Source organism: Vicia villosa, unplaced genomic scaffold, assembly GCF_029867415.1.
Source record: "Vicia villosa cultivar HV-30 ecotype Madison, WI unplaced genomic scaffold, Vvil1.0 ctg.000175F_1_1, whole genome shotgun sequence".
NCBI lineage: Eukaryota > Viridiplantae > Streptophyta > Magnoliopsida > Fabales > Fabaceae > Vicia > Vicia villosa.
The window spans coordinates 386250-399499 of NW_026705050.1; the positions used below are offsets into that span (position 1 = coordinate 386250).

Sequence of the window (13250 nt, forward strand, 5' to 3'; positions counted from 1 at the left end):
TATATACATTACGAATTCCAAATCCCATCGTATACCATTATTTTCTTTGTTGGTTTTTTTTGCCTGTGTTTTTTTTCTTTTTCTGTTCATAGTTCAGTGAACGAAATTTTTTAATTTAAATGTTGTATTTTTTTAATTGACATATATATTAATAAATTGTAATTTATTTATTTTATAAATACTATTAAAAATGTTTAATATAAATTGATCTTATCGAGCAGATCAGATGGCCAGCAACAATGAAGGCTTGAAGTTCGGGATGGTTGATGGAAAAAAGGGTTGTACCTGCAAGGCACTCCGATGCCAAAGTAAGTAGATATTCCACAAGGTACAACAAAGTGAGAAAATTTTGGGGTGAAAAAGATTACCTTGCCCTCTGTGTGGAGAGGGCTATTTATAGGATGTTCCTGTGCGGATTAGACTCCTCCTTATGGGGCGGATATTTAGGTGGCACGCGACATGGTTGTTCACCGGGCACGAGGGTCTCTCGTGACCGGTTACCTTGTGAGTTTGCCCGAAGCGACCAGGCGGAACTTGTCACGCGTGGCCTAAAGTGTATTGGGCCGAAGGCTGGATTGGCCCAATTATACTGATTGGGTCGGTCCAGAACAGGAGCCCCCCAAGTCGTTGCTTCTGGTCGAGGGAGTGACGACTTAAGGGAAGTTGATCCGGGGAATCTCCAGGGGACCCGAGCCTGGGCATCCGAGGAGGATAGGACTCACGTTCCCGGGGAGAGGAAGGGTCAGGCTGGGAGTAGGGAAGCGTGTCGTTTCAGAAAATAGGTAATGGGACGTGTCGCATTTAATGTGAAATGATGGCTACCATATTATCTAGGCAGTTAGGGTTAATGATGGCCACGCTTTTACACAGTGTTGCACGTGTGGCGCTTGTGACGCCTTTAGCAGCCTATAAATAGAAGGATCCATCATTTCCCCAAACTTTTCAAATTCTGTTGCTTCGTTCTTCTCCCTCCGCCGCCGATCGTGAGCTCTTGCAGTGGTGCTTTCTACCAATTTTTCAACTTTCTCGCCAGAATCGTACTTGTAAGTTTACTATTGATTCCTGTTTTCCATATTTTATGCTTCGATTGTTGTTTAGAACCGTTTGCATGTGGCTAGGATAGATTTCTAGGACGATTTTGCTGAGGGTTCATGATGAAGCTGGTGGTGGATGGTGGAGATAGAAAGTTTCTCCGTCGTTCATGAACGCGTATGGTTGAATCCTCCGTTTGAGCTCAGTTTTCAAATTTGTTGATAATTGTTTGAGAGTGTTTTCTCTAGGGATGTAGGTCGTTGTGATATAACCTGCGTTCTTGCCCTTTCCTCGGGCGCGTACCTCGTCTAGCTCGGAATCTGTAATTCTGGAGGGGGCAAGGACGCGGATCATTTGGTCTCTGGGCCGTTGGTGTGCCCTTTCACTCTGGACGATGGTGGAAGGGTGGATTTGATTGAATTGTCGAATTCACTGTTCTCCCCTGTGTTTCAGGTGAATATGGCCGATGAACGGCGTGCGACGGTATCGAGCTCGTCCTCTTCTACTCCTCCAGCTCGTCCGGACATATCTCCACTAGCTTGGGTGCACCAAGAAGCGCTCGACGTGGAGAGTTGTTTCGTGGAAGATGATTCAGATGTCTTCGCGGATGTAGGAGAAGGGTGGGCGGTGCTCATCCCAGTTGAAGGGGATCGTATCCGTGACATGTATGCTCCTGATTTGCTTCCGATGTACGAGGTCGTATTTCGGGAGATGGGATTTCGTGTTCCTTTCACCGAGTTTCAGGTGGGCGTCCTTAATCATCTAGAGGTAGCCCCCAGGCAGCTTCACCCGAACTCGATTGCCTTCATCCGAGCATTTGAGCTGGTCTTCACACATCTGAAGATAGGGGCAACGATCCCTTTGTTTTTTTATATTTTCTGTGTGCAGCGCACGGTGCGGGATGGCCGCTTCGGTTGGGTATCCTTGAAGCAATCCAAAAAGATATTCAAATCTTATTCGGATTCCTTGAAGGGTTATAAGCCCCGCTTCTTCCTTATCCGCCCACAGTCCCCGGAGGCCCGAGACAATGTTTTTGCTCGCATATGCCGACCTTATATATCCACGGTCGTCTGGTGCTCAATGATATAGGGGAGCCTGTCACCTCTCACAGGCATAAGTTCAGGTTCTTTTGGTCCCGTGATCATTTTGAGTATGGTACCGACCAGTACATTACTAAGCTTTCGGACTTGGATGAAGATGCTCGGGGAGATTATTCTATTCTTCAGAAGTTCGTGCAAGGCCTTCCTCCGGTCGCCAAAGTGGATCGATTGGGGATACCCGTTGTTGGCGAAGATGGGCAAGTTATTAGGGAACCGGGAGTGATTAACATAAAGGAACTTTTGGCTGAGGGAACTGATGATGGGGCTTTTGCCTACCTGGGTATTTGCCCTCTCCTTCTTGTCTCGTTTTTTGATTTGCCTCTATCGTTTTTATAGCTTTTTTCTTTTTCGTAGTGATTTCATGTTCTTTTTCTTTGCAGATTCAATGGATCGTGCTCGTCATGACCGGATGCTCAGGCAAGCGAGCAAGTTAAAGGGGGTCGTCAAGAGGAGTGCTGGTCCCAGGTTGGCAGTTGTGCAGAGGTCCCCGGTTGCAGGCTCGGGTGCCTCCTCTTATTCTGCTGCTGCTGGTTCCCCTTTGAGGGCTTCTGATCAGGGTGAGTCTTTGAGGCCGATCACGGTACTTCCTTCTCCTTTTCGTCCGCAGCCAAATCCAGATGCATTGGTTCGTCGCAAGGGACTGAGGACTGAGGCCGTGGATCTAACTCAAGAGGAGGCCGGTGATATCTTTACCATTCCTTCGTGCTTTCTCCACCCCCGGTTCTTCAAGGGAGGGCCCTCTTTGACCATTCCCCGTGCTGAGTCTCTTCATATCGAGGGTTTGGAGCCCTCTGTTCGTCAAAGGTTCCTTGTGCAGGATGCTTCAGCCTTGGTTCGGGTTCTTGAGATGGCTACTCTCTATGCTCGCTCGGCCCCTTTGTCCGTGGAGGCAGTGAGATTGCTAGAGGAGGATGTCAAGACGAAGACCTCTGCCCTGATGGATCGAGAGCAGCTGCTGAAGGAGCAAGGCGAAGAGTTGGCTTCTGTGAAGGCTCAGCTGAGTGTGAAAGAGAATGCTCTGGCTGATGTGCAAGGTCAATACACCTTGCTCTCCCAGACTCTGTATGGAGTGATGCTGTCCTCCTCGATGAGGGAGGCCTCTCTTCGCCGTTCTTAAACTCATGCTGAGGATGAGTCGGAAGAGGAGAGGACTCTCTTAACCCGGGCGGATCTGATCCAATATATCAGAGTCCTGGGGAGCGATTGTGTAGAGGCTGCCGAGGATACCTATAACTCTACTGTGACTCAGCTCAAGTTGAAGAATCCTGTGACTCGGTCTTGATGGCCGTAGTTAGGCACTTTTTCGGGCTTTTTGCCCGTCTTTATTTAAAAGTACTTAGTTTTTAACGCTTTTGGTATTTACCTTGGAATTTGTGCGCATGCGTTTTGAGTTTTTGGGAGGTGTGTTATCAGTTCCCAACGTCTTTATTCATCAAAGGCTTGTTCGTTTCCCAAGCTTTTTGTTCCCCATTTTCCTTTATAAAAGGAGGTCTCATGGACCTTTCTTTCTTCAATTTTTCACAGGAATGGGTGGTGCTAAAGGGAAAAAGGTATCTTCAACCTCGTGTTCTCGTGGAGTGAAGAAGGTGAATGAGAAGAAGAAGGCTTCGGCCGGCTCTGCTTCTCGTTCCCAAGGTTCTCTGAGTTTGGACGTCCAAGCTCGGATGTCTGGTGTGAGAGTCGTGTTTTGTGTGTTTATTTTGCGTATTTGGAAGGTTTGCTCGATTTAGAATGTATTGATCGCTAAGTGTGTGGAACTGTGGTCGATTGTCGGGGACATGTGCCTGGCATATGGTGAGTCTCGGATTTCGTTGTGTTGAGCTCCGGGGCTCATGGCGTGAACTGTCCCCTCGCGAGCGGGGCGTTCTGCCGTCGTGGTACGTGTTTACGACGGGGATGCTCGTTATTCGAGTTCCCCGAAGGACAAGGAGGTATGCTCGATTAAGAGAGCGGGCTTCTCTCGTTTTGTTTCAGTTAGAAGTGATCGGCGAGTACCAGGCCGCACCTGTGTTTTTAGCTGTAGTATTGTTTGAGCTTTTCAGCGTTTCAAGGTCGAGCGAGTTCTTCGCCTTGCAAATTCTCTAGGTAGTATGCCCCGTTTTCTGTTCTTGCTCGGACACGACAGGGGCCTTCCCAATTTGCGGCCAATTTGCCTTCTCGGGAATCTTTGTGGTTTCTTTTGAGCACTAGGCTGTCTACTTTGAATTCCCGTTTAATGACTTTTGTGTCATGCCTTAGGGCGATTTTTTGCTTGAGCGAGGCTTCGCGTAGAGCGACTTCAGTTCGGATTTCTTCGACCAGGTCGAGCTCTTCTCTTATTGCCTCGATGTTGCCCTCTGTCTCGAGGGGCTATTCGGTGCGTCTCGAGGGCACATGTATCTCGACGGGGATCACAACCTCTGTCTCGTATGTCAGTCGGAAAGGGGTCACCCCGGTGGTGGAGTGTGGGGTGGTGCGATAGGCCCAGAGGACGCTGTGTAGCTCTTCGATCCATCCCCTTTTTATTTCATCCATTCTTCTTTTGAGGTTCCTTAATATTACTCGGTTAGCGGCCTCCGCTTGCCCGTTTGTTTGGGGATGCTCGACTGATGCGAAATGTTGTTTGGTTCTTAATTTCGTGACGAATTCTTAAAAACGCCCGTCGGTGAACTGGGTGCCATTGTCGGTGATGATGGCCAAGGGTACCCCAAACCGGGCGAGGATGTTTCTTTTGTAGAAGCGAAGTACGTTTAAGGAGGTGATTTTGGCTAATGGTTCGGCCTCAATCCACTTAGTGAAATAGTCGACTGTGACTATTAGATACTTGTTCTGATTGCTTCCGGTTACGAACGGGCCGAGGAGGTCCATGCCCCACCACGCGAACGGCCATGGAGATGACAAAGACTTGAGTTCGTTGGGGGTGCAAGGTGCATGTCCCCAAAACGATAACTGTCATACCCCAAAATTTTCCCTGCTCATTTCATCTTCAATGACTCAAGGTTTAAGGGTTTATTCAAGCAACATTCTCCTAATCGAGGGTCTCTTAAATTAGGGTTTGCAATTTATTAAAAGAGTTTCAATCTCTAAGGCCTCAAATGGATCTCAAGGTGTCTCATATGTCTCAAGGCATCTCCATGTCAAAAGTCAAGCTTCTATTCCAAGGATTGCTCACTCAATGGCTCAAATGATCAATAATCGACTATGTTGACCTAAAAGTCAACTATAGTCAAAATACAGTCAAACTTCAAGATTTTTGGTCAACATCAAGTATTGGGGGTTATATCCATCATTTGATCAAAGGTTGATCATGATCCATTAATAAAAACTCAAAAATGAACAAAGTCAAAAGGTTCAAATTAGGGTTTTTATAGGAAAAGTCAACTCAACTTTGACTGGTCATAACTTTCACATGGAGTATCAAAAATTTCCCAACCAAAGCCTATTTTGAAGGAAATTGGATTCTCTACAACTTTGTCTCTCACATGCCAAGGCCAGAAATGCTTCATTCAAGAGATACAAGTCAAGATATTATAGGTCCTTTTAAAAGTCAATCAAAACTCATCTTTTTCAAATGAAGCATACATGAACATGGAAAGTTCAATTGAGATGAAACCAAAGGCATCATTTAAAGGACACTCTAAGCTTTCTAAAATGACCAAGAACACATTCATATGATTAAGATTGAGAGAGATATGAAGTGCACAAGTTGGTCAAAATTCAAGAAGGGCATGAAAGTAACTTTGGCCAATTTTGGATATTTGGACTAATGGGCTTAAGTTTTGGACTTCAAACCCTCATATGATCCAAATAAGGGCCTATGAAACCATGCTCATATTTTTGGCATTTTTATTTGTATTTATTTGAATTTTATCCATATAAATGCAAAATAAATTAAGTAAAATATCAAAAATAATAAATTAAATCATAGGGCTTTGTTTTGGATCACTTAAAGGCCCAAGAAACATCTTGAGAGCCAAGGAATTCGTTGGTCCATGATTTGTATTTGTATTTTATTTATTTCTTGATTTTATTCAAATTAAATCAAGGAAAAATAAGTAAAAATCAAATTAGTGCATGATTTGATTTTTTTTTCAATCATAAAATCATTCTTAAAATACAAATGAATCAATTATGGTGATTGAAAAGAGATTGAACAAAAATAGAAGCTTTTACATGAGATTTCCAAATCAAATCTTTCTCACCAATGAAACTATTTCTCTCTTCAGACTTGTGACCTAATCTCACTCCATATATATACCTAAAGGTGTGCAGCCAGAGGGGAAAAAATTTGGGAAGAAAACTAGGGTTTTTTAAAAGAGAAAATATTCAAGGATAAGACAAAACCGTGGTAGCCTCTTCAATCGCTCTCGAGACTTTTCATTCGTTCCAATCAATTGCTGGGATACTAAAGAGTAAGTTTGGACCTAAAAATATAGGTATAACACGTCATGTGACCCCAGGTATGAACTGATCTCGTTTGTGTTTCTTCTGTTAATCGAATCTTGATTCTTAGTACGTCTTAATTGAAACTAACGATATTGATGAGTTCCTGAAGACCTATGGAAGAGCTTAGGATCGGTTTCGTGGAGCTTTAAGGGCTAGACCGAAGTACACCATTGTTAGGGCTATGTGGATGAAAGCTTTCGTTCTCCACGTTCCATGCGTCCTCAGACCCAAGCGAAGCCTCTAATAAGTCCATAGCACTCTGATTATAAGATCTGGGCGTTTAGTTTGCTTGTTTAACATTTATCTTACAGGTTATAGTATTCAAAGGTTTTTTGGCAGCAAAATCCGCAACAATGTTTGAAGCAAAATCCGCAGGTAACCTTAAAGAGGATGATGAACAGTTCTGGTGGCTCTTTGACTGAGTGCATGGCAGATTCGTACGCCGTGATTGGCTGGCCCCAGCGTATATTTTCCTCTCTCCATCCACTATTGGCCAGTCAATCTTCTCATAATCTCTCTCTCCTTCTCATTCGTGGGATAGACCAACATGGGGCCCACGCGAAGGATTCTCTTTGACTGATTTCATTAGTGAGTTATTTTATATATTATCTATTCCTTGCAATATATAAATGACTAACATGTTTCAGTTGGGATGGCAAAGGCGGAGGGAGTATGTCTTTGAAGGCCTGGGTTCGATCCCCAGGTTCCAACATATATTTTTATGAATAACAAGCTTCTTGATTCAGCGCATAGCAGCAACGCACGCCCATGATGGTCCTCTAATCCGGGCCATACAATTTCCATTGATCTAGATCCAAGGCATTAAAGGCTGAAGGACCCCCATAGATCCTCAAGAATGCGCTGCACAAGATTACTTCCAGGTTCTTTATTTAATGTTATTTACTTTATTATTTAAATGTGTAGGTTAAATATTAATTAATATTGTTTGATTTAATTAGTCTATTTAATTAGGATTAATAATATGATTAGGATTAGGGTTGTAATTATTTAGGATTATTTTCTCGATTATTCGATTTAATTAATTTTAATCAATCTTTAATTATAAAAACCATAAAAACCCTAGGAATTGTTATCAATGCATTAGGGTTTGTCCAATCCCATTGGCTATTTGACAAAAAAACATTAATCCTTAATCAATTTTCTCTTCGATCCGATTATATCTAATAGTCGCATTGGAGGGAAATAAAATAATAAAATACATCTATTTTGCTAAATGGTTTTAACCAAATCTACTGGTTGCAATGATTAGCATACTCAATTCGTTATCGTGTAATAATCAAACCTATTGATTATGAGGGATAACGATAAATTAATAATTATTTAAAATATTTTCATTTTCTATTCGTGACGATCGAATCTATCGGTCAGAATGGTTAGCAATACTTTATCTAACCCGTTAACTATGGTGATCAAACCTATTGATCATCGCAACTAACAGTAACATATTAAACCAGGGTTGTACGCCCAAATCCTAAAACACTCCTCCAAACTACGGATTTTCATCTCTTCAATACTGCAATTTTCAAACTACGATAAGGTAATTCAAAATACCTTGCGAACTTCGCATTCCAAAAATTACGATAGGTAACTCAAAATACCTTCAAACACCTTCATATCAAATTCTAAGGCGTACAACCCTGTGTCTCGAACTACGTTGACTCTGATTCTCCCTAAGGAGATACGTAGGCACTTGGCAACAAGGCGAGTCCCCTTCCCTAAAACCTCCATTCAGTTCAAATCTCACTTTTCGCCCTTTTCATTTCTTTAGCTATTCAACCTTGATATTTAGCCATAAACCTTATCTTCGATAAAACCTTAGGAAAGGGTTGAGGGTGCCTAACACCTTCCCTCGACCTGAATATAATATCTTACCCCATCTCTTAACTTCGCAGGGTTTCCTATTCGCCCTGGTAGAATAGGTGGCGACTCTAAAACATTTAATTTTTAAGGCAGGTTGCTACAGCTGGTGACTCTGCTGGGGAACACTATAATGGTGAATTATTATGTTCCTATAGTTTTGACAGGGTTTAGGTTTTTTGCAAACTTTTTAGGGTTTGGCTAATTCGCCATTTTAGGGTTTATTTATTTTTTGTAAATTTTTAAATTTTTATTTTGTTTATTTATTTATTTACAATTTCATCTGTTTTACATCAGTTTAAATAAATTTTGGTTTATTTAAATATTTGCTGTTTTACCGCAATATTGAATTATAAGCAGCCGGATTTTGAGGTTAGTTTTTTTAAATATTTAAATTTAATTTTATTTATTTATTTGCAGTATTTTTTTTACAGTAATTTAAATATTGCTTTAATTGCTTATTTATTTTTATTGCTTTTTGATATAAATTGCTGCCTTTTTTATATTTTTGGGATATAAATTGTTGTTAAAACCTAAGTGTGGGAATTATCCTTAAGACCAGGGAGCACTTGAATCACCTACGAGTCTTATTGATAATTCCACTCAGAGTGGGTTGAATATCCGGAAATGTCCAATACGAGGCTTGACTTTGTTGAGGGAAGGACTTGGTATTTGGCTGATCTCTCTGGGAACCTACCCCAAAAACTCGAACCTCATGGATAAATGAGTTGTTCTAAAATCCAAAGAGAAAAAAAGTCTCGGAGGCTACGAACGACCCCATGAGACCTTCTAGAACATACCAATGGGAAGGGTAGCCTCCCTAAGCCGTCATGCCGAACCTATGAACTTAGGACTTTTGTGCTTTTGTGCTTGTTATATACTTGCGATTCATATACTGCGAATATCTTGCGTTTTAATTTTACAGGTATCCCTACGTGTTCGCTGACATGCAGGGACTCTATTTCCAAGACCATGTCCTTCCCACGAAGGACATCTCTATTTATGAGACCTATTGACTGTCTTGAACAGTCACCCCGCGCCTGCATCTACGCATTTCCTAGCCTGTAGGGATTCTCTTTTTATCTTTGTATTTTTACAACATCGCATCCTTCTTACGAAGGACATCTTCGTTAGCATACGTCGATTGGCCTCTCGATGGCCATGAGATCTAGTGACTGTCTTGAACGATCACCTCGTGCTTACATCTACGCGTTCCCTAGCCTATAGGGATTCTATTCCTAAAATCGCATCCTTCGTACGAAGGACATCTTCGTTAGCATACATCGATTGGCCTCTCGATGGCCATGAAATCTAGTGACTGCCTTGAACGGTCACCCCGTGCTTATTCCTACGCACCCTCTAAATTGTAGGGTTTTGGATTTTCATTTATACATCTTTCATCCCTAGCTTGTAGGGATTTCTCTTCATCCGATATCGTCCTTAGACAGGTTGTGTTCCGCATAGAGAACCTTCCTACGAGGGACAACTCCATTGGTACACGTCGAACGACCTCTCGATGGCCATGAGATTTGATGACTGTCTTGAACGGTCACCAGTTGCTACCTTCTGCGTACTCCCTAATCTAAGGGATTTCTATTGACGTGTCATAACGTCTAGCTTGCAAGGATTTCGCTAGGGTCTAATGTCGTCTCTAAATCCGCATTGGCTATCCTTAGGATTACATATGTCGCACGTCCGCATTACATATAACGAGTCACCGTATACGCAAAAAAAAGAAAAGAAGAAAAGGAGTCCTGTGCATACGCATGCGTTCGCATTTTCATTCATTCATACATCTACATTTGCATTTCTATCTTCGCCCGCATCCATACTTTCAGTGCTAGCCGATTTCCCGAGACTCATGGAGAAAAATCAAAGGATCATAAGCTATGGAGAAAGGAGGATAAAATATCGAGAATGATCTTGGTCTTACTAAAGAAAAAAGATGTCTTTCACCATACCAGACGCATGTCCATACCTTGTCGTAACAGGATTATAAATACAACAAAGGTTATCGTCAAGCAAGGATTAGCTCAACCAAAGAGTTCCCTCATAGATACACTCAAGGGGTATCTAGTCATAAAGGGGTTCATCTACGAACATAGCAAACTTACAAGGACGCTCTACGATAACTTGGGGGCAAGGATCAATCCAATTGGGGCAATATCCTGAACAAAGATGCAAGGATACATATGATAACTCCCCACCAAGGGGGCAAAAGGGTCGTAGGTGTTTTATATCAATTTACAAACACTGAAGGCTGCAAATGGTGTGATGCTATCCTTTGGAAAAGTAAAATAGGTCGGCGTTTTTGCGGAGGCAAGCTTTGAGTTGTCTTTTGGCCAGGTCCGACAGGTCTGCCCCGATCTTGACTCCCCTGGTCGGATCTTCTCCGAGGGCCACGAGTTCGAAGTCTCCGTCTGGAATTGGCCGGAGGATCCCTTCTAACGTACCTGCGTTTGAGCTCTGCTAAGGTTTTCCCAGGAAACGGCTCTCGAGGTCGACTATGTCGATGCGCGGCATTGATCGATTGGTCTCGGAGATAGCGCTGGTCGCTGTTTTGTCTTGAGCGAGTGTCTTTATCGTACTCAAGCCTTTGACGGAGGCTTCGAAGCATCTCCTGGCCGCTTCAATGTCGCCGTTGAGTGTTGCGACTTGTCCTTTGGTCGTGTAGTATTTGAGTTTGAGATGCACGGTTGAAGGGACCGCGATCAACTCGGCCAGGGTCGGGCGTCCGAGGATGCATTGGTATATTGATGGGCAGTCGACGACCAGGAATTAGACCTTAACGGCCCTCGCGGTTTCCGCCGATCCGATTGAAACTATGAGCTCGACGAAGCCCCACGATTTAGTTACCGTGCCGTTGAAACCTTGTAGGTACGATCCTACGTAGGGGGTGAGGTGGCTGTCGTTAAGCTGTAGCATTTTGAACAGTTGGGAGTACATGATGTCAACTGAACTTCCTTGATCGACCAATATGCGTCGGACGTCAAAGTTGGCCATTCGAGCCCGGATGAGGAGGGGGATGGTGGCATTGGGTGCTCCACCGGGCAATTCTTCTTTGTAGAAGGATATAGAGGATGGGCTACTCTGGTCGAGAGCAGCGACTTTGCTCGAACTGGCTGAGAGTAGCTCGTAGAATTTTCGTTTCACGGACCCCACAGTGAGCTTGCTGAATTCCCCGCCCGATATGACCATGGCGGAGGGGAACATCTCCCATCCGTTGTGAAAAGAGGTGGCGGTCGCTGATTTGGCCCAGTCAGGGAGGTAAAAGTCTTTCGGCCGAGTGATGCTCATGGCCACTTGCATGGAGGGCGTATCCTCCGCTGGTTTTTCCTTGGTGATTGGTTTGGCTTCTTTGGCGGCCTCCTACTTTTTTGCGTACTGCTTCAAGTGTCCCTCCCTGATTAATATTTCTATGACATCCTTTAGGTAGATGCAGTCCTCGGTGTTGTGCCCGTGGCCTTTGTGGAATCGGCAGAACTTTGATTTATCCATATTCGGTCGCGCAAGCATGGTTTTAGGGAAGCGGACCTTGCCCGTTTGGAATTCGGCGCTCGCGCATTCGTTTAAGATGCGTTCCCTTGAGGCGTTGAGCGGGATGTATTCTCGGAACTTCCCGGCTGGAGCTTTGTAGTCTTTGGGATCCCGACCCTTGTCGTCTTTCTTTTTGTCCGTTCCCCGACGGGAATCGTCTTGGCGACCATTCTTACTGCTTTTTTCCTGTGTGGAATTGTGTACCGCGTGAGCGGCCTCTTTTTCCTCATATTGTATGTACGCCTGGGCTTTGAGGAAGAATTCGTCTAGAGTGGCCGGTGTTTTGATCCCGACGGCTTTGGTGAAGTCTGAGCGTGGTCGGAGGCCTCGCTCGAGCAAGAATTTCTTCATATGGGCAGTGGTGGATACTTGCATGGCTTCCTTATTGAATCTTTCAATGTAAGCCCGTAAAGACTCGTCTTTTCCTTGGATTATGGCTTCCAAGGAGGCTCCTGACTTGGGGTGTCTTCGGGAGGCCGTGAAGTGTCTGGAAAAAAGTTTCCCGAGCACCTTCCATGAAGTGATGGACTCATCGGGCAAACTTTTATACCAAGTCATGGCTCCTTTGCGCAGGGTGGTAGGGAACAAACGACATTTGATGGCACCGGGCGCTCATCTGTAGTCGAGGAGGGCGTCGATGTTCTCTATGTGTTCGTCCGGATCGGTGGTCTCGTCGTATGTGCCCAGTGGCGGGGGTTTTTCAAGACCGGCCGGGAGGGGCGCTTCCAAGATTGAGTGGGAAAGAGGGCCTCTGCGCTCTTCTTCATCGTCGCTGGCGGAAGGAGTGGAAGAGTGGATCCGACTCCGCCCGTGTCGCCTCCGGTTATCGTTGTGCCCTGTCGGGGGTGACCGGGATCTCTTTTTTGGTCGAGGAGACTATGACTGGTGTCAGGATCGGTGGTCGCTTGACCCTTTCTTGGAGGATGGACCCGCGTTTTCCCTGGGGGAGGGAGATCGAGGGCATTTTTTAGGAATTATGTCGCGCTGAGAGCGATGCTTGTGATCTAGGGGAGTCTTAGATCGGTGTTTTTGCTCGAGCGCCCTGATCTTATCGTTTTGCTGTTGTATGAGCGTGTTGGTCTGGGCAAGGGCGGCCAAAACAACGTTCATGGTCTGGTCCTGGGGATTCTGAACTTTGGAGAGGAAAGGGTTGACCGAAATTTCTTCGGGGTTGTCCTTCCCGCTTGTATTTTCGAGATGACGAGATGAATCATCTTGGAGATCTTTTGAAGAAGGGGACGCCGTGACACCGTCTCGAGGGACGGTGTTTTTGGAAGG

General features: G+C 44.4%; 1 protein-coding gene across 1 annotated transcript; it reads right to left on the reverse strand.

The window, feature by feature from the left end:
- Positions 1-11804: 11804 nt before the first annotated feature.
- LOC131624947 (uncharacterized) lies at positions 11805-12530 on the reverse strand. Its single transcript, XM_058895869.1, has one exon. It carries the CDS (start codon positions 12528-12530, stop codon positions 11805-11807), a length of 726 nt encoding a protein of 241 aa, XP_058751852.1.
- Positions 12531-13250: the final 720 nt, after the last annotated feature.

Bases quoted from the DNA above. Each gene is read 5' to 3' on its own strand.
- LOC131624947 (XM_058895869.1), bottom strand. From the start codon at position 12,530: ATGACTTGGTATAAAAGTTTGCCCGATGAGTCCATCACTTCATGGAAG.